General features: G+C 47.8%; 1 protein-coding gene and 1 long non-coding RNA gene across 6 annotated transcripts in view; one reads left to right on the top strand and one right to left on the bottom strand.

Annotated features, from left to right (window-relative positions):
• LOC109494624 overlaps positions 1-21,940 on the bottom strand; it is a 72,329-nt gene that overhangs the window by 45,426 nt on the left and 4,963 nt on the right. The window lies entirely within an intron of this gene.
• FFAR2 (free fatty acid receptor 2) lies at positions 6,485-9,380 on the top strand. Of its 2 annotated transcripts, none has more exons than XM_003997914.5 (2): positions 6,485-6,651; positions 7,641-9,380. In XM_003997914.5, the coding sequence occupies exon 2, from the start codon at positions 7,648-7,650 to the stop codon at positions 8,635-8,637; it is 990 nt and encodes a 329-aa protein (XP_003997963.1). In that variant the 5' UTR covers positions 6,485-6,651; positions 7,641-7,647; the 3' UTR covers positions 8,638-9,380. The 2 variants fall into 2 exon arrangements, with proteins under 2 accessions (XP_003997963.1, XP_044903243.1); XM_045047308.1 differs by lacking the exon at positions 6,485-6,651 and adding an exon at positions 6,659-7,133.

Raw genomic sequence — 21,940 nt, 5'->3', positions numbered from 1 at the left:
GCCGCACGTCGGCTCCACAGGCAGCCGTGCCAGCGAGGGGCATCGGGGCGGCTCGGTGCCTTCCCGGGGCGCGGCGGCAACGGCAGCTGCAGGGGGCTCAGTGCCGGCGCAGGGTGGAGGACTCTGCTCTTGACTTGAATCACGGAAAAGGCCGGACAAGCAGCATCTAAAAGATGACAGGGGCACCTGGGCGGCTGAGTCAGTCAAACATCTGACTCTTGATCTCAGTTCAGGTCATGATCTCATGGTACATGAGTTTGAGCCCCACGTCAGGTTCTGTGCTGACAGTGAGGAGCCTGCTTGGGATTCTCTCTCCCTCCCTCTCTCTGCCCCTCCCCCACTCATGCGCGCACGTGCTCTCTCTCTCTCTCTCAAAATAAATAAATAAACATTAAAAAAAAGATATTTAAAAGAGGGTGCAAGCGGGGAAGGGCAATACGCAAACCAATGGGGGGGCGAAATGTGCCAGCACAGGACAGCAATGAGATCTCAAAGTCTACTTGGATATACCGGTCTAGAATCATCTTCTTTCTCACTCCCCCGGAGAGCTCCATTTCTCTCTGGTGTCCTGTAGCTCTTCCCACAGTGTGATTTTATCTAAAGTTGCAGACCCCAAATCCACTGATCTCTGCCTGCACTGCCACATTCTCCTGAATGCCTGCCATCACCGGTCCTCCCCTGGGTGGCCCCGACCACTTCTATTCTCTCTCCACTTCCGACGTCATCCCTCTGGAGACCATGCAGATCATTCCTCACACAGCAGCGCACACATCCTACATCTCATCACGTCACTCTCCTCTTACGGCCCACAAGTGACTTCCTACTGCTTATGGATGGAATCCCAAGTCCTTACTAACACCCATCTGGTCATCCACGGTCACGGCTCTAGCTTACCATGCTCCAGTCACACCAACCTCTCTGCCTCCCTCCTCCACTGCCCATGAACGTGCGCGTACATGCGCGCGCGCACACACACACACACACACACACACACACACACGTGCTTTCTGCCTTCCTGCACCATCTGCCAGCTCCCCCGCCCAGACCCCTCCTCTGCCGGAGTCTCACAGTGGCCAGCCCCAGAATCCGGCTCAACCTCTCAGGTGTCAGCTAACAGCAACTGCAGAGATGGCCTCCCCAAAGCCTCTGGCCAAGGAAGTCCCTGCCACACGGTGACCACTGCCATCGCCCCGTTTCACTTCCTTCACAGTGTCTCTCTCTGCATAAAGACTCCCGTGGCACATATGCTCACAATCTCTATGCTCTAGCATGTAACCACCCTCCGGGAGTGTGAGACCGTGTTTATCTTTTTGACCCTGCGCTTGGCACAGATCCCACCACATCCTAGAGAGCAGGCACATTTTCGTTGAACGAATGAATGAAACAACAGCTCTTCATTTACCGTTAGTGCCTTCCCCTTCCCTTTTGAATATTTTATACCCATACCTCCCTCATATTTGCTAAGCAGGATCTATGTCATAAAGACACATTAGCTTGAATTATCAATACTGGTGATGAGGAAAGATCCAGGCACCTTCCCGCAAAAGTAACGGGAGTGCCTTAATCTACAAAAGAGCTCGCAAGTGATTCCCAGCTGGGATTTCTTATGACGGTCCCAGAAGAAGCTAAAATGAGGCAACTGCAAACAAGTAACTCAGAGCTTGTGAAAATGGATTTCTCTCCATTCCAATTCTTCCGCTTATCCATCCACACATCATCCAAGAAATAATTATCAAGTGTCCAATATGTGCCAGGCTCTATGCCAGACCCTGGGGATACAATGGTGAGAAAAACAGCCATGTTCCCTGCCTTCACGGATAGTTTCACAAGGGAGATGGACACTAAGCAAATCCTCACATGATAAAGGTATTATAACAAACTGAGATACACATGTGCTGTGAAGGAATTGTAAAAGATGCTACGACGGCAACAAATAATTGCAAAACAAAGTCTTAAAAATTCAACTTGTAAGAGCACCAAAAATAGCTAAGAATCAATGCAAGAAATGACGTGTAAAACCTCTCTGCTGAATACGAGGAAACACTGCTGAGAGAAATTCGACACCTAAAGAAATGGAGATATGTCATGTTTCCTCGATTGGCAGGCCCAGTGTGATTCCAATGTCGACAGTTCCAAATTGATCTATGCCTTCAACACAGTCCCAGTCAGAACTCCAGCAGGCTTTTTCGTAGAAACTGATTTATCTGGAAATGCAAATGACCTGGAAGAGCCCAAGCAATCTTAGAAAACAACATGAAGTTAGAGGACTTACACTTCCTGATTCCAAGGCTTCCTATAAAACTACAGTCATCGAGACGGTGGGAGATGGTAAAAGGAAAGACGTTAAGGACTGCTAGAACAGAAGAGAGGTTTAAGAAACAGACCCACTCAGATACAATCAATTCGTTCTCAGTAAAGATACCGAGGAAATTCAACAGGATGTGGGGCTGGATAGGTAGGTAAGGATTTCTTAGAACATGAGAGCACAAAACATAAGAGGAAAACAAAATAAGCTAGACTTTGTCAAAATTCAAAATTGTTTTGTTCTTCAAGAGACCATTAAGAAAATGGAAACACAAGGCATACAGTGGGAAAAAATATAATACCCATAATCTAACAGATGACCAGTACCCGGAACCTAAAAAAGAGGCACAACGTCAACAGTCATCAGGGAAAAGCGAATTAAAACCACAACGAGATACCAGGGCCTGTAATCAGAATGCCTAAAACTTAAGACTAACACCTATCAAGGGGCTGGTGATGCTGTGGAACAGCTGGAATGCCCGTACATTGCTGGCAGGAATAGCAATGGTACAGCCACTTTGGAAAACTGGCAGTTTCTTAAGAAGTTGAACAAGAAATTGACCATACAGCCTAGCCAATATACTTCTAGGTATCTGCCCAAGAGAACTGAAAGTACATATTTGCACCAAGATCTAAACAACAATGTACATATAGCAGCTTTATTCACACTAGCCGAACACTGAAAAACAAAAAAATACCCAAATGTCTAGCAACAGGTGAATGGATAAATAAAATATGAAATATCCATGAAACAGAATACTATTCAGCAACAGTGCTCCGAGAACATGTACTAAGAGAATCTAACTGCACCTAGGTCAGGGAGGGCTTTCTTAAGAAGGAAGCGGGCATCTGAAAGAAGGCTGGGGACTGACTGGGGAGGAGGACTGGGTCATAAGAAATAGAGCGCTGCAGGCAAAGGCTGGGTCATGAGCCCCCGGCAGAGGGAAGGTGGCACGTTTATGGAAGCAAGAGATGGTCTTGCAGAGACAGCAAGGAGAGAGAAGAGACATATGAGTTTAGGCTGGAAGTTGGCAAGGGCCATGCCGAGCAGGCCTTCTAGGCCTTGTTAAGAGTTTTGACGTTGGGGCGCCTAAGTGGCTCAGCTGGTTGAATGCCAGACTTCAGCTTAGGTCATGATCTTGCGGTTCGTGAGTTTGAGCCCTGGGTCAGGCTCTGTGCTGACAGCTCAGAGCCTGGAGGCTGCTTAGGATTCTGTGTCTCCCTCTCTCTCTCTCTGCCCTCCCCTGCTTGTGCTTTGTCTCTTTCTCTCTCTCAAAAACAAACAAACATTAAAGAAATTTGTTTTAAAGAGTTTTGATGTTTATCCTCAAGGCAATAAGAAACCTCAGAAAGGATTTTAAACAAGACGGTGATATAAGTGGCTTGATATTTTTAAAATATCCCACTAACTACAGTATGGAGAACTGACTGTCAGGATGTGAGAGGCTGGGAAGGAGCTGGTCACGGCCCCTGCCAACCTCCTGGTAATAGACTCCGGCTTACGCTGACATGGGACGATGGAGACGGAGAGAGACGGACGCCTTCAATGGGCTCTGAGAAGTGTGGGACTGCATTCAGGGGATAAGGAAGAAGACGGTGTTGAGACGGACTCCAAGATTATGGCTCAGGGGATGGAATGGGAAGAGATCCCACGCCCCAACAGGGAGAATGCTGGAAGAAGGCCTAACTTGTTGGGGAAGGTCAGCTCTGGACACACTCAATTTGAGATGCCTGGGAGACATTTGAATGACAGTGTCTCTCAGGCATTTGGACATGTGGATGTGAAGGCTCACAGAAGCCCTGGATAGAGATTCAAAACTGGCTTTTGTGAAGATGGTAACCGACACTACAGAAATGCATGCAACAGGCCGAAGAGCTACACAGGACCAGGATGAGACCGCGCCTGAAGCCAAGTCTTAAGGGACTCGAACATTTAGAGGACGATCAGGGAATGGTGGGCAGGTGAAGGAAACTAAGAAGTGACCTGAGCAAAGTCAGGGAAGCCAGAAGAGCATAATATATGAGAATTCACAGAAAGAGAATGTTTCAAGAAGGCTATGGAAACTGTGTGGAAGGCTAATAAAATAGGAAGAAAATGTCCACTGAATTTAGTTGCATGGAGGTCACTGCCAATCGTAGGATGAGCAGGTCCTATGGAACAACAGAGGTATAACCCAGATTCGAGGGGATGGGGGAGGGCGCTGATTGAGGAATAAGGAAGTAGAGAAAGTGATTATACATAAATTTTAGATAACGGGCCCAACTTCCTATTCTGACAAGCTGGGCTGTAATAATGATGAAAGAAAGCTGAACTTGGGAGAGATTGTGAAAGACATGGTTTTTGTGAAAGCACAGTCCTTGAATTCAGCCTCAGAGGTTGCATTTCCTTTTCATGTGACATAGGTGGGTGTTGTGAGTCATGAGCCCCAAGTTTCCTTTATTGTGTTACCTTCATAACCACCCCAAACATGGAGGAGGGGGTTCAGTGGGGCCTCGCCAACACAGGTGGCAGGGTGCAGTGACACGAGAACAGGCACAGGCAGGGGACGGACGGGCCAAGGTAAAGCGGCAGTCCTACTCAACATCTGTGTTCAGGAAGTCTCTGCTTTGCCATTAAATCCAGATCCTCATGAATATTTATAGAAAATCATAAAAGCAAAATGATACAAATAAATTTGGGAGCAAGCACAGATGGCAAAACAGAGGCCCCTTCCCTACCTCAAGAGGAAAATAAGTTCTGGCTTGGTTTCCTCCGTGTGTGTATCTGGACAGGGCTTTGAAGAGCTTCTAGAGGGGCTACACAGACAGGGGGTAGGGGATGAGGAAAGGACAAGGGTGGCGCAGAGGTCAGGTGCAGCCCACAGGGAGAGGGAACACGTGGGGGGAAAGACACCGAGCCTGGGCACAGCTTCCCTGTAAAAGGGACATCAGGCCTCCTGAATCCCTGACACTCCCCCAAGTCAGACGGCATGTCGGTGGCCTCAGCCTCCGGATATTTTACCAAGTGGCTCAGTCGCTCAGACGCTGTCAGCAGGCTTCCACTCATGGGTACCCACTAAGTGCTAAGCACTGGCCCATCTGCTTTATAAGCTCATCCACGCCTTACAGAAATGCTGAGATGGAAGTATTCCCATCCACACTTGACTGAAAAGGAAGTTAAAGTTCAGAAATTTATCTGCCCCACCGGCACCCTGATGTTTATAGCAGCACTATCAACAATAGCCAAAGTATGGAAAGAGCCCAACTGTCCATCGATGCATGAATGGATAAAGAAGATGTGGGGTGTGTGTGTGTGTGTGTGTGTGTGTGTGTGTGTATACATATACACACAATGGAGTATTACTCGGCAATCCAAAAGAATGAAATCTTGCATTTGCAACTACGTGGATGGAACTAGAGGGTATTGTGCTAAGCGAAATTAGTCAGAAAGACAAATGTCGTATGACTTCACTCATATGAGGACTTTAAGATACAAAACAGATGAACATCAGGGAAGGGAAGCAAAAATAATATAAAAACAGGGAGGGAGACAAAACATAACAGACTCTTACATACAGAGAACAAACAGCATTGCTGGAGGGGTTGAGGGAGGGGGGGTGGGCTAAATGGGTAAGGGGCGCTAAGGAATCTACCCCTGAAATCATTGTTGCACTATATGCTAACTAACTCGGATGTAAATTAAAAAACAAATTAATTATTAAAAAAAAAAAGAAATTTACCTGCCCCAAGGTCACAGTGGAGGGACTTGGGTTTGAGCCCACATCTGCATGACTCTAAATCCCACACTATTTCCACCAGAATAAGACGCAGGCTAGGCGAAACCAATCTGTCTCAATCAAGAGGGCAAAAGAGACCTGTTGTGGGCAGAGGACAGGAGACCATACAGGGGGAAAAAAATTGAAGAATGAAAGAACGTAGGAAACTTCTTTTCTGAAAATGAGAAGAATCACAGAAGAAATTGCCTAGAAGAGAGAAGATAAGATCATCTGACTTGAGAAATGGGAAAAAGGCCTGTGATTGAAAAAAGAATTCAGGACCTAGGGACAGAGAATCTGGGTTTGGCAGGCAGAGTGAGGGTCTCTGGGGGGCGGGGAACGAAGATGCTGGCGGCGGGTGCCCATCCTTCAGGTTTGAGAGGAGACAGTGCTCAATTACTGACCTTCCCCTCTCCAGTCACATGACTCACGCTAGTATAAAAGCTTTCTACCAGCAGGTTCCTTACAATTTTTTTTTCCTGTGTGAAATGGGCAGTAGCAGTGGCTAAAGCCCTGTTCCTCTTTCCCAGAAGCTTTCAGACTTTCCTTCAGGACTAATCCCAAGAAGCCACCTATCTGGACTGCAGACAAGGCAAGCAGCTAACCCAGTGCTTGTGCTATGGGCAGTAATGCCAGGATCTGGATTGGAGGGGGAGATGCTGGGGGGCTGACGCAAGTCTGTGAGGAACTGGAGACAGGAGCCAGTGTAGGTGGGATCAAGGAAACAGGCCGGGACATCAAGCCCAGAGAGGGAGGATGGAGGGGCCGGGCTGCATATGGGCAGCGAGGGTTACAAGCCAAATGGAAACGGAGTTGACCCCGTTAAGAGTTCTTGTTTATAGTCAAAACACCGGGCTCTGAAGCCAGTTGCTACCTGTGGGCTTTCCTAAATGTTCTCTAGAGTCTTTTAGGGGGCAAGCCCCAAAAGACAGTACTGGCTCACCCTTCCTCCCCTCTGTCCCTCCCTACATATCACTAGCTTCCTTTTTCCAATGCAGTCCCAGAGTCCGGTATAGGTCAGGAGAGGAAAAGGTGGAGGAGAATCTGTGTTCTGCAAAAGGAGAGGAAAATGAGGTAGGGAGATGGGCTGGGGGCCGGGCACCTGCTTCCTGGGCGTGTGGCAGGGTCCTGTGGCAAGCCGGCACTGGGTCTCAAGGCCTGGGTTTGTTTTCCTGGCATGGGTGCTCCTGACAGACGGCTCACAGCTCTCTCCCCGTGAGATGCCTTTGTGAGATGCCTTTCCCTCCGCAGGTCTCTGACTAAGGGACCCAAGGAAAGTTACAAACTGATAACAGTAACTTCCTGTATCTATGAGGAGAGGAGAAAGCCAAGGGTTGGTCCCCCCCCAGAGACACATGATGGCGAACGTAATAACTCCTGCTTAATATCCCGCCCCAGGCAAAGTCAATAATTGCTCTGGGCTGTTCTGGCAGGTGGTGTAAGCAAAGCAGTGGTGGCAACAGAAAGGTCTGGCCTGGGAGGCAGAGTGCAGCAGAGAGGACGTCCGCGGCCTGAACCAGGCGAGGGTCCCTGGGCTGTGAGTGGCACCTCCTGACCCTGCCTTTTTCCGTCCTCTTCCAGAGCAACCATGACAAACTGGCGAAGCTCCATCATCCTCACGGCCTACATCGTCATCTTCCTCACCGGTCTCCCTGCCAACCTCCTGGCCCTGCGGGCCTTCGTGGGGCGGGTCCGCCAGCCTCACCCTGCGCCCGTCCACATCCTCCTGCTCAGCCTGACGCTGGCGGACCTCCTGCTGCTGCTGCTGCTGCCCTTCAAGATGGTTGAGGCCGCCTATAACTTCCGCTGGTATCTGCCCGAGCTGCTCTGCGCCCTCACGGGTTTCGGCTTCTACAGCAGCATCTACTGCAGCACGTGGCTCCTGGCGGGCATCAGCATCGAGCGCTACCTGGGAGTGGCTTTCCCCGTGCAGTACAAGCTGTCCCGCAAGCCTGTGTATGGAGTGATTGCTGCCGTGGTCGCCTGGGTCATGTCCTTTGGTCACTGCACCATCGTGATCATTGGTCAGTACTTGAACTCAACCCAGCAGACCGCAAACACGAATGGAATCACTTGCTATGAGAACTTCACCGAAACGCAGCTGAACGTGGTGCTTCCGGTGCGGCTGGAGCTGTGCCTCTTCCTCTTCTTCGTCCCCATGGTGATCACCATCTTCTGCTACTGGCGCTTTGTGTGGATCATGCTCACCCAGCCCCACGTGGGGGCCCAGAGGCGGCGCAGAGCTGTGGGGCTGGCTGTTGTGACCCTCCTTAATTTCCTGGTGTGCTTCGGGCCTTACAACATATCCCACCTGGTGGGGTATTACACGAAGAAAAGCCCCCCGTGGCGGGTCGAAGCCGTGGTGTTCAGTTCCCTCAATGCCAGTCTGGACCCCCTGCTCTTCTACTTCTCTTCATCGGCTGTGCGCAGAGCCTTTGGGAAAGGGCTGCAGATACTGCGACATCAGGGCTCCTCCCTGTTGGGACGCAAAGGCAGAGAGACAGCGGAGGGGGCGAGTGGGGACAGGGGTGTGAGTCAAGCCGAGGGAGCACCGAGTTCCGACTTCACTACAGACTAGGGGGATCCTGGACCTTTGGAGGCACTCTGGGTTACCTAAGAATTGAGCAGGCTGGGAGAGTGGGAGTACGGGTCAGGAATCCTCAGCCCCGATCCACTACTGGGGCTGTGAAAACCTCTCTCAGCAGCTTGGTGTCCCCTCCTGACTGAAGTTTCCAGCCCAAAGGAGCACAGCTCTGTGACAAAAAGAAGAAATGGTTAGGCACAGAAGCACCATCAGACCAGGGTTTCGGAAGCAACGTAGCTAATACAAATCCAGTCCCTGTGACGTAGCCGGCAGCTGGGGATGACCGGGCTCAAGCGGAGTCCTTAAAGCAATCTTGCTATAAGCTTTGAACAACACCTAGACGCCGGTCTAGCTGTGGATACTGGAAAGAAGCCAACGGGAAAGAGGTGGATGAGAACACCAAATGAGGTCAAAGAAGACTCAGGAAGGTTATAAGCCAAGGGGGGGCGGGGATTAAGAGGGAGGACTGGAGACTCAGGCCTCTGATGATCTAGGTTTGCACTGTATCTATCGCTTCCACTTGCTGCTTTGTAAGTATGCTCCAGTCGCCTTCGTGTGTGTATCTTGTCTCCCTGCGTCAAACCTGCCGGAGGTCTGGGTCTTGTCTTCCCCGTCCGTGGCACCCCACACGGGTCAGGACGCAGCCTGGCACCCATCAGTCAGAGGTCAACACCGGCGAGCCCAGGAGCAGACAACCTGGCCTGGCAGACTGAAAATAAAGACGGTAAAACTCTGCAGCGAGTGTCCACAGTTTTTGTACTTCTCTGCAAGGCTGGGGTGGGTGAAAATGCGATGAAGAAGCACAGTCAGCAGCACGGGGGGAAGGGGATGCATGGGAAACCACAGAAATGGCTGAAGGTCAGGATGTAATGAGTAGAGTGACTGTCGGCGCTGGTGGGATCCCGTTTTAGATTTGGTGAATGGAGACGGGACCTAGAAAGAGGATGTGAGGTGAATCCTGACTTCATGTTATCAGCTGCATCTCAGGGGCCTAAAACACGTAACCCGTGGGCTTAGAAGCCTGCAGAGTTTTCCTACTGTCACGAGTTCTCCTCCAGCAACTCCTATCCTATCATTCCATTACCTACTTTGTATCCTCTCTCCCTGCCCAATCCCACCTTCCTAACTCATCTCTCCCCAAGAAGGAGCCCTGGCCCACTGTCTCTGGTTAACTGATCCCAGCCCCAGCCTAGCGGTCGGCAACAGAGGCTCTACATCAGAACTGTACGAAGAGGTACAAAAATAGTACACGCCCCCCCAGTCCCCCACCCCATGCCAATCTCCTGACTCTTTGAGGGTGGGGCAGCAGATGAGCCTTTAAAAGCCCCCCAGTGATTACTCTAGGCAGCTCGGGAAAGGAATCCCTGGCCTCACTCAGGGGCCCAATCTGTCCCAGAAAATATTCTTCAGAGAGACCCTTCCTATTTGTAAGTCCCTCTCGCCACAACTCCATACTCCCTCATCTTCTGATTGCTTACTTTTCCCACTGTTATAAAACCCCACTCAAAATTCACTTTCTCCAGAAGGACTTCCCTTCTAATTCCCACCCAACTGAGCTCCATTTCTGTTTTCCTTCCTCAAACACCACTGGACTGCTGTAAAAGCCCCAGCTTCACGGTCGCTTCTACTTACTAAGCTGTCCTTGGGCAAGTCCTGACCTCTAGCCTCCCTTTCCAAACCATAATCATGAGGATGATGTATGCCTCCCAGGGTTATTCTGAAATTCCAGTGAGACTGTGTATATAAACTTGCTGAGAAATTTTACAGTATCACTTAGCTCTAAGAGACCAAACAAAACGAAACACCAATATGCCCCAACTTAAAAGAAATAAGGTAAGTAAAAATTAGAAATGATGGAAATCGTATATTAGATAGGTAACCATATAGGATGGTTTAACAGTAATGTGTGAGAAAAAAAATCTGGGATTTTTCTGCTGACTGTACATCTGGGATGTATTACACCTTCCGAAAAAGCTTATTTGATTTGGGGAGGCATTAAAAGAAATAGAGTCTAAACAAGCCAAGACTAATCCCATTTCACTGAGGTCTTAATCAGTAGCATGTTCAGCACTTGAGCTACACATTATTTTTTTAAGACATTAACTCAGGAGTGCCTGGCTGGCTCAGTCAGTAGAGCATGAGACTCTTGATCTTGGGGTTGTGAGTTTGAGCCCCATGTTGGGTATACAGATTACTTAAAAATAAAATCTTTAAAAAAAAAAAGACACTAACTCAGGGAATCAAGCCCAGAAGAATTAACCAAAATGTTTTGGAGAGTTGAAACCCTATGACGGTGATGATTAAATAAATGCCAGCCACTATTCCAGAGAAGTAGCCTAAGATGATGGAGGGAATTTTCGAAGGTCAACAAGTGAAAGAGAGTTTAAATCCAGGTCCGCCTTTCTCCAAAGCACCTGCTTTTTCATTGACTCAAGAGAAGCAAGTAAGAGAATGTTGGATATGTGGCTGAACCAAGGTGAGGTCCAGCTCATGGAAGACACATTCTGTGTAGCTTACGGGGTAAGAACAAGGATCACAGGCAGAAGAAGCAGGGAGCTGCATCTCAAACAGTCAGGGCTGTTTAAAATGGAACTGAGCTAGGGGTGCCTGGGTGGCTCAGTTGGTCAAGCATCTGACTTCAGCTCAGGTTATGATCTCACAGTTCATTAAGTTCAAGCCTCACGTCAGGCTCTGTGCTGACAGCTCAGAGCCTGGAGCCTGCTTTGGATTCTGTGTCTTCCTCTCTCTCTGCTCCTTCCTCATTCATATGCTTGTGCTCTCTCTCTCTCTCTCTCTCTCTCTCTCTCTCTCTCAAAAATAAATAAACACTTAAAAAAAATTTTTTTTAATGGAACTGAGCTAACTCAACAAGGTAGTCACCCCCCAGTTCCAGAAATACTGAAGTGGAAAACAGAAAATACCTATCCTGGAACATTGAGGAAACGGACACACCTGGTAAGAGCTGAACCAGTTAAGTGTCAAACCCTTTCCTGCTCAGAGATTCCCAGGGTTTCAGACACATGGCTGCTCTTGCCAATCACAGAAGCGCAAGAAAATCTCTGGTCTGAGATTTTCATGGTGAACCTTTTGCTGCTCACTAACACATCTTTGATCTGCATGAAGTCATATGATATATAGCACATTTCTTCCCTGGGAAATTAATAGCTCATTTGTCCAACAAATATGTATGGGTTACCTACTAGAAGCCAGATACTTTTCCAAGGGCTGGAGATGCAGAGTGTATAAGAGACAAGGTACCTGACCTCTCGGGGCTTCCATTCCAGTGGGGAAAAACAGTCAATAAGCAAGTAAAGACATAAGCAAGGAAATTTCAAAATGTGCAACTGGTTTTTACAACTGGACTAAAATAGAAACGTGGGGGAAAGTACAATGAGAGGTTAAGGGAGTTTCGAAGATTCTCCTGAGTCAGTGATATTCAGCTGAGAACTGAATGATGAGGAGTTGCCATACAAAGGCCCATGGGAAGAACATTCTAGAAATAGGAACTGCTGATGCAAAGGGAGGGAGGCGGGAGAAAACCTTAGCTTCTCAAAGGCTGAAAGAGGGCCAGTGTGGGGCTAGAGCAATGCTCTGCAAACGTAGGCATGGAGAGTTTGCTAAAGCACAGATTACTGTCCTCCCTCCCCACAGTTGCAGAATCAGTAGGTCTGGGATGGGACCCAAGAATCTACCTCGAACAGTCCCAGGTGATACTGACGCTGGTGGTCAGTGACCACTTTTTGAGAACCACTGGGCAGGCATACAGCGACCTGGGGAGAGAGCCATACAAGATGAAGCCGAGGAGGTCAGCAGGGGCCAGACCACGCCAATCTTTTAGGCCACAAATAGTCTGAATTTATTCTAAGAGCTTTGGAGACCATTCAAAGGTTCTAAGCAAAAAAGCAGAATGGTCCGATTTCCATTTTAAGACAATCACTCTGATATCTGTGCCTACCACTGAAGGGAGATGGTTGTTAGGAACAAGGAGATAACACACAGGACAGATCTAAGAACCTGTTAACATACTACAGCGAGCATGCGGGGTTTTCACCCGACTGGTAGCTCCCTGAAAGTGGGGGCTGTGCCTTCTACCATTAGAACTGTCCAAGGACCACATAGCCAGGAGGAGGCCCCCATAAGTTCTCACGCATCCACCTGACAAATGCGTGCACCTCATGTGTGCTAGAAAATGTTTAAAACAACTAGGTTGGGGGATTTGTTGGCAGTGGAGTGGGTAAGAGCAGGGTGGAGGACGGTGAAGCCCTGATTTGTAGCACTTGCCAACTTCTGTTGGGCCGATTTCTACCAACATGGAGATGCCGAACGCCGGTCTGGCAAGTGATGTCAATGAGCAGTTCTTGCAAGCACATCACTGGATATACCTCCCAGCACATATGCTCAACTGGCAGACAGATCACGTCCTATTTGAGAAAACAATCTCTCTCCCTGGCTACATATAGTACAGGGCTCTGGCACAGGGACTTCTCAATAATAAACACTAGCTGAATGTGGCTGGCTGGGCCCGATCCAAGAGGATCTGGGTGGCTGGTTAGATTGTGAGACTCCCGAGTCCCCTGTAGGATGACAGATGGGTAAACAGAAATATTAGTGCCCGGTTAATGAATAACACAGACAGCAGCCTAGAGCCGCTACCAGGAAACCAGGGTGGAGGGAGCTGGCTCAGCCTGACCAGGGGGCCCAACCAGCAGGAAAAGGGAACCTGGCATCAACTATTTCACTTCCTCTTTCTGGAAAAGATGCCGTTGTGCCCCTTCCTCAGAAATTCTCATCTGACCAGAGCCAGAGCTGTAGGATTTTGTGGTGATCACCGTGGTCCAAGGGAGCAAGGGAGCACGGCTGGGAGGGTCTGAAGGAAAACACAGCCAAGATGCCACAACTGCCTTCAATTCGCCTGCCCCTTGGCTCCAGGTTGTTGTCAGTTCTCCTTTTTATCAGCTTTCTCTACCTCCTGTGGTTAAGTACTTCTGCCCCATTTTTTTTCTTTTCATTATTTTTCTCTAGTCACAGGAAATGAGGACATTTCTCATCTACAAATTGCACATTCAACCAGGAAATTGGGCCAAAGATCTCTAAGTCCGCCGCGGTGCCTGCCCAGTAACCCACTTGGCAAAAATTTGAAGGTCTGCGGAGATAGGAGACGGGAGGTCCGGGGGGGGGGGGGGGGGGGGGGGGGGGGGGAGGGCCAGGGGCCACGGTGAGCCGTCCACCAGCAGCTTACCCAAGCCCTGGTATAGTCTCAGGCTCCTTCTCTCCAGCCACTCTCCCCTGGCATCTGGCAGGCCGAACTACAATCAGCCTCAAGGAGACGGTGTTAGGAAAGTAAATATACTACTTTCAAATCTAGATGTTTGAAAAAGCCGATATGCAGGTACAGTAGTCTAGAGTCTCTAAAGTGCCACAGCAGACATTACATCATTCGGCTTTGCGTGGGTGTAGGCATTTGTTGATCCACAAGCGTTTACCGAGGCTTACTATGTGCTCGGGCCCTGTTCCAGGTGCTAAAAACACAGCAGTGAATGAGGATGAGATCCCTGACCTCATGCAGCTCATATTCCAATGGGAGAGCAGACAGGAAAACCAATAAACAGACACTTGGGGGGCAGTGCTAAGATCTGTGAAGACACTAAGACAGAGTCAGGGGACTAGGTGGCTACTTTTGAATGAGTGGCTTGGAAAGGCCTCTTGAAAGTGACATCTGAGGGACACCTGAGTGGCTCAGCTGGTTAAGTGTCTGACTCTTGATTTTGGTTCAGGTCATGGCTCACGGTTTATGAGATCGAGCCCCACATCAAGCTCCATGCTGGGTATGGAGCCTGCTTAAGATTCATTCTCTTTCTCCCTCTCTCACTCTCTCCCTATGCCTCGACCCCACCCGCACACTAGCATGCATGCTCTCTCAAAATAAAATAAAATTAAGTTAAATTAAAAAAGAGAGAGAGACATTTGAGTTGCAACCAGAATGGAAAGAAGGAATCATGCATACCAAGAATTGGCAGGGGAAACGGGGAGGGGGCCACGGAGGGGGAACCTTCCAAGCAAAGGGCTCAAAGCAGGTGCAAGGCTTGAACAAGCCAAACTTGCACAAAAGAAAAGGCCAGGGTTGGGGCACCTGGGTGGCTCAGTCGGTTAAGCGGCCGACTAAGGCTCAGGTCATGATCTCGCGGTCCGTGAGTTCGAGCCCCGCGTCGGGCTCTGGGCTGATGGCTCAGAGCCTGCAGCCTGCTTCCGATTCTGTGTCTCCCTCTCTCTCTGCCCCTCCCCCGTTCATGCTCTGTCTCTCTCTGTCTCAAAAATAAATAAAACATTAAAAAAAATTTTTTTTTTCTAAATAAAGAAAAGGCCAGGGTGACTGGAGCTCAGTGGTGGCTGGAAGATCGAGAAAGGGTCAGATCATAGGCGTTCTCGAAGGTTTAGGATAAGAAGCACAGCAGATACCTTCCACCTACTTAACAACAAGAAAAGCCGAGGCCCAGAGCTTTTTAAAATGCCATGTGCCAACCCTCATCAGAATGGTTTTCTGACCCCAGACTCCCTCTCAAAAGGAGCCGCACACGCTCTTCTTCACTCTCTCAACCTGACACCTCATTGCAGAAGAGAAAGGTGGGCAGAAACGTGATTCGTGCTGTGGGCAGCTTTGGGGTACAGAAAGTTGGGGAGGGAGGGAGAGATTGGCAAGGTGCTGCGGAAAGAAAGGAACCAGAGGTGGAACAAGACACCCCAGAGTGACAGCACAGCACAGACCGGTGTGGAGGAGGCTTCCAGGAGGGAGCCGTGGCCTAGCAGAGGTGGGCTGCCCAGCAGGAGGTGGAGGTAACCATGAGCCGTCCCATGCTGTCCCCGTGTCCACTGACCTAGAGCAGAAACGGCATAAGGACAAAATCATGGCACTTTGGGGCATCGTAGAAAGCCTCAGGTCCAACGATTCTCAACCCAGGCTGCACTCTGAGCCACCCGAGAAGCTTCTGAAAAATGCCAGTGCATCTGAGTATTTTATTTTGTTAAAGCCCCCCCAGGTGCTTGAGAAGCTCGGAGGGTTGAGAAGCGGTGTCTGGTCCTGATCCTCTGCTGGGCCAGTCAGAGGGGGTTCCGGGAAGGCAGCAGGGAGGGCACAGTGACTGGTTTTGAACCCAGGCTTCCACTGTGCATCTGGACTCCTCCGGGCTTTAGTTTTCTAACTGAAAAACAATGGGGCTAACACACTTAAATCATCACACTACTGTGAGGACTGAATGAGTTCAACACTGTACATGCAAACACTTCAAACGGCGTCTCACACCTGTGGATGTTCACGCATGTTTACACAAGGCCGTCTTTCTAAAAGGTGATCCATTCTTCTGCTTAGAGGCCTCCAAGTGCTTCTCGGGGCTGGCAGAATAAATCACAAACCCTCCCCACGGCCAGCAAGGTCCTGCGGGATCTAACAGGCCCACCTGCCCAAGCTCATCTCCCTCTCTCACACACACACCCCTTCTCTCACTTCATCTTTCTGGCCTCAGATCCTTTGCACTCGCTGTTCCCTCTTCCTGAAGCCCTCTTCCCCCAGTTCCCACGGTGGCTCAGTCTTCATCTGTCAGCCTGTCTGTGACTTCAATTTCATTTGCTCACAGGACTTTTTCCTCGACCCGCTCCAGAAGTGCCTGCCTCCCTCTCATACGCTCACTCGCATTACCCCGAGTTACTGACTTTACTGCACTGGGCACGACCTGATCGCATCTATTGTTGTCTTACTTCTTAGTTTTTTGAAAGATACACAGGCACGTGCTTTAATGAGTCAAATGGTTTGCTGCAAAAAAACAGCATCCCTCACCTTTCGCCCCAGCCAGGACATTTACCTCTTCCTGGAGGCCATGGCTTTCACCTCCTTTCAACTAATCACAAATCCCTCATATCTTTAAGGAACTTGCTTACTTCACTATACTTCTTTTTTTAATATCAGGTTTGATCTGTTAACTTCCCCCGATGGCAGATGAAGATTTAACTCTCTCCAATACATGAACGCACACACACCTCCCCACTCGGTATCCCAATTACATCATAACTGTGTTACAATACTCAACGCTCACATTACTGTGACTATGTAAATAGTGGAGTTCTATAGTACGCGATCATTATTCTTCTACTCTGAACACATTTTCCCATCCTGTAGAATTAATAATTGCCTTATTTTTCATTTGCTTGCTTTTCTATATACCCAAACTCTTTGCCAATGGTCTTCTTTCTCTCCTTCCGAGACCTTCGGTGGTATTAGCAAGATATGGATTTCATTTTCTTGAAGAAATCTCTCCCATAACTTTCTGACCTGCTCCCGTCTGGATGGGTGGCAATTTTTGCCAGGTGTACAGCCGGCCTCTGGATGCTCTTGAGAGGCTTTTTGCTTCTCTGCTCTAGTTTCTCTTCCTCGGTTTATGTCCTCTAACAGCTTCTTAGAAAGTAAATGTTTTGAGGGGAGCCTGGGTGGCTCAGTTGGTTAAGCGTCCAACTTTGGCTCAGGTCATGATCTCACAATGTATGAGTTTGAGCCCCGTGTCGGGCTCAGTGCTGACAGCTCGGAGCCTGGAGCCCTGCTTTGGATTCTGTGTCTCCCTCTCTTGCTGCCCTTCCCCCGCTCATGCTCTGTCCCTCTCAAAAATAAATAAAACATTAAAAAAAATTTATTTTTAAGGAAGTAAACGTTTTGGGACTCTGCACGTCAGAAATTATTCTATCTTTGTGCTTCATTGGTAAGGATGACGTGGGAATTCTAGATCGGAAATAATTTTTGTTCAGAATTTTCAAGGCATCACGATACTGCCTTCTAGCTTCTGGTCTTATTGAAAATTCCCAATTCCTTGATCCCTTGTTTGTGGCCTTTGTCTCACTGGAAACCTCTAGGGCCTTATGCTTCTCACAAGTGTTTTAAAATTTCATCCTTTTGTGCAGGCACTCAATGGGCTCTTTTCATCTGCAAAATAATATCCTTCCGTTTGGGGAATTTCTCTTAACACATTTTGTGATTATTGCCTTGCCTTCATTTTCTCTCTTCTCTCTTTATGGCACTCCTATTATCTGGGGCATACTGGACCTCCTAGACGGGCCCACTAATCTTCCCTTCTCTCCTATTTACCATCTCTCCACTTTTTTGCTCTACCTTCAGTGAGATTTCTTCAAGTTTATCTTCCAGTCCTTCTATTTAATCTTTCCTTTTGGCTATCCGTTTTCACTTCCAAGCATTCTCTTTTATTCTTGATCTTGTTTCATGGTTGTAATATCCACTCTGATCTTTTTGAGGAATTTTCGTCTCCCTGCTCTAAGTTGCCTTGTTGGCATGGGTCTCTATTCCTTTATCTTACAAGTTTTCATCAGCTATCTGGTAATTCTTGCTTGTCTTAAAGGGAAAGAAGGGAACTAATTTTTTTGAGGTATATGAAAAGTACAAAAAGGTAATATGACATGATTCCAGGGTTTGCTTTAAAAACAGAAAAGAGGGGCGCCTGGGTGGCTCAGTCGGTTGAGCGTCCGACTTCAGCTCAGGTCATGATCTCACAGTTGGTGGGTTCGAGCCCCGCATCAGGCTGTGTGCTGACCGCTTGCTCAGAGCCTGGAGGCTGCTTCCGATTCTGTGTCTCCTTCTCTCTCTGCCCCTCCCCTGCTCACGCTGTGTTTCACTCTGTTTCTCAAAAATAAATAAATGTAAAATAAATAAATAAACAAATAAAAACAGAAAAGAAAGGAGCACCTAGGTGGTTCAGTCAATTAAGCAAGGTCCGACTCTTGACCTCAGCTCAGGTCTTGATCTCAGGGTTGTGAGTTCATACCCTGCATTGGGCTCTGCACTAGGTGTGAAGCCTACTAAAAACACACACAGAAAAAAGGGAAGGGGAGGGAAGAGGAGGGGAGAGGAAGGGAGGGGAAGGAAGGGAAGGTGAAGGGAGGGAAGGAAAAGAAAGGAAAGGAAAGGAAAGGAAAGGAAAGGAAAGGAAAGGAAAGGAAAGGAAAGGAAAGGAAAGGAAAGGAAAAAAGAAAAGAAAAGAAGAAGAATGGAAGAAGCCACTATGGTAAAATCTCAAAAACTGTTGAATCTGGGTGATGGATAAATTAGGTTCTATTGTACTCTTCCCTCTACTTATGATGTTTGAAAACAGTCAAAGTACCAATGTGGTTGTTGATGGGATTTGGTTCCTTAAGGGCTGTGAAACTGAGGGCCTCTGTTCCTCACTGGCTGTGGGCTGGAGGTCTCCCTCAGTTCCTTACCATGTGGGCCTCTCCACAGAGCAGCTGGCTTCCACCATAGAAAACAAGCAAGAAAGCAAGAGAAGACAAGACAGAAAGCAGCCTTCTTATAAACCTAATCATCAACATGATCTTCTGCCATTTTCTACTCAGCCCATTCTCAAAGGGAGAGAGAATTACCCAAGAGTGAATACCACAGGGTGAGATCACTGGGGTCATCTTGGAGGCTGCCTTCCACAGATACTAAATAACGAATGGAAGTTGTGAGCACATGAATTAGGCTTCACTGTAGGATGATTCTGCTGGGTCATCCAGTTGGGGAACTTCCAATGTTAACTTAGGGTTTTTCGTCTTGAGCTGATCAAATTTCCCAGAAAAACAAACGAGCCTTCTAATCTCCTTCCTGGAGGATGAAAGTTGGACTATCAGTCAGTTAGAAGCCAAATAGAGAAGAGGGCACCCATCATTCCTGTAATCTCCTTTTGACATGCTGGTACCTCTTCCAAGTATGTCTGGTGTCCCAGGTTCCAAAGATCCTCTGTATTATCCTCTCCAGAGAATAAACTGTAGGTCTTTTCCTGGGTGAGGGGCAGTTACCTCATATCAGAGAACTGAGGAGGAAATCTGGGGATTTTTTTTCATAAATTTTCAACCAGTCTCCCTGACATTAGTGTGCTTTCACCTTCATTTCCAGAGGTACCTGTTGCTATTCATTCATGAGCTTTATGCGGACTGTGCAGTAAAAACTTGGTCGAGTCCTGGATTTTCCCACTAGTGGCTTAGGATTCAACTTCCACGAGTCTACTACATTTCCAGTTACCACTCATTCATCTGCTTTCCAGCTTCCAAACCTTTGTTGGCATTACATCCTCTATTGTTCTCCCTGCCCTTATGGCTTTAGAGCCTTTCTAAAAGATCCCCTTACTGTCTTTGTAGTGTGATTTCAGGAGGGAGCCAAAGGGGCTGTGTGTGCTCAATCCACCATCATTAGCCTCAGGTACTTCTTTACTATTATTTGTTTACTTTTTTGTTGTCTGTCTCCCCTCTTGAATGTAAGTTCCAGGAGAACTTGTCTATTTCATTCACCTATGCATCCCCAGAACCACTGACACAGGTAGGTGTTCAACAAATGACTGAATCAATTTGCCAAAGAAGGAATCTTGCTACTCTCTATCAAAAAGTTGGTAGCAGACCCATGGCTCCTGGTTTCCCATCCAGCACCCTTCCTGCCACAGCATGTGTGGGATGTAAGTCATTTTGCTAACTAATGATACCTAACAGGTTATAAAGTGCTTTACATGTTATAAGGTGGTTTCAGAATGTTATCTCACTTGATCTTGACCATAGCCCAAGCCAGATAGAAAAAGGATTATTACTGGCCCTAATATAGTTATGACCCTTGCCAAGAACTATCCTATGCCAGAGAAATCACCAACCTTGTTCCTGACCTTTCACCTTGTGCCCACTGCCATTCATCTGGCCCTTTCCATAATTTCCTCTGCAAGTGGAACTCTTAAGGCCTGTCTTCTCTCAAGGAAATGGTCCTCAAAGACCAGGACCAGTTCCCTCATAAAGAAGGAAACAGGTACACACATGGGTAAGTAATTCAAGGGCTTCTGAGCAAAAAGGATGTCTGACTTTTGTGACATCATTAGAGCAGAAGAAAAGAAAAGTGGGACTCTCCAAATTCCTAGAGCATAGAGAAGAGGTTGGTACCGGGAGGGTGCTTATATGCTAGAAGGAGAGGGAAGAAGTCCCAGAATTAAAGAGCAGTATAGGTATGGTGGGGAAAGAGTGGGATGGAAATAACCATCTACCATAACCAGCAGACTCTCATAAAATTAAAATAAAGTTAAAATAAAATAAAATAAAATAATTAAAATAAAATAATTAAAATAAAATAAAATAAAATAAAATAAAATAAAATAAAATAAAATAAAATAAAATAAAATAAAAGTGGGGAGCCTGGGTGGCTCAGTCGGTTGACCGTCCAACTTTGGCTCAGGTCATCATCTCGCCATTCCCAAGTTTGAGCCCTGTGCCAGGCTCTGTGCCGACATCTCAGAGCCTGAAGCCTGTTTCAGATTCTCTGTCTCCCTCTCTCTCTGCCTTCTCCTGCTCATGCACTGTCTGTCTCAAAAATAAACAAACATTAGGGGCGCCTGGGTGGCGCAGTCGGTTAAGCGTCGACTTCAGCCAGGTCACGATCTCGCGGTCCGGGAGTTCGAGCCCCGCGTCGGGCTCTGGGCTGATGGCTCAGAGCCTGGAGCCTGTTTCCGATTCTGTGTCTCCCTCTCTCTCTGCCCCTCCCCCGTTCATGCTCTGTCTCTCTCTGTCCCAAAAAATAAATAAACGTTGAAAAAAAAAAATAAATAAACAAACATTAAAAAAAAAAAAAAGTAATGAAAAGCTATAACATAATCACAAAGCCAGTTAGAAAATATTCCAGACAGCAGGTCTTATAAAACAATGACATCAAGATCTTGAGATCGAGACTGGCTTGGACTCTAAAGAATCTGAACTCTGCCTGAGGACCCCAGGGAAAAGTGAAAGCAGGTACAAGGGCCCCTTGAGGGAAACACGACACAACCTCAGAAGGCCACACCATGTCCCAAAGGCACAGGGCACAGAGGTAAGAGGCTGTAAAGAACCCCTCACTTCCCCTGTGCTAGATGTCGTCCTCTTTTGGAAAGTGCCTGCCATCTCCTGGGTGGATAAGGTTACTACCTACCTCCAGAGCCCGGGAGAGCCCTGGCACCACAGAGGCTGTGGCCTTGCTAATGACGCACAGGCAGGCAGGCATCTCTCAAAAGCAGAAGTTTAGGGACGAGGAGTTGCTAAGCCTGTGACTAATCAAGTCTTGGTGTGGAAAGAGGTGCAAGGCACCTTATTAAGCTACAAAAGCAGTTGCAGGAGAGTTCACAGCAAACGGCATTATCTATGATCTTTAAAACAAATATACAGGTATACCTCAGAGATGCTTTGGCTTGAGCTCCAGACCACCGCAATAAAGGACGTCAAATGAATTTTTTGGCTTCCCAGTCTATTTAAAGGAATACTGTAAGTT

Source organism: Felis catus, chromosome E2 (genome assembly GCF_018350175.1).
Source record: "Felis catus isolate Fca126 chromosome E2, F.catus_Fca126_mat1.0, whole genome shotgun sequence".
In the NCBI taxonomy this organism is placed as follows: domain Eukaryota; kingdom Metazoa; phylum Chordata; class Mammalia; order Carnivora; family Felidae; genus Felis; species Felis catus.
The sequence above is the reverse complement of the archived record's forward strand: the minus strand, read 5'-3'. Positions and strand labels throughout refer to the sequence as shown.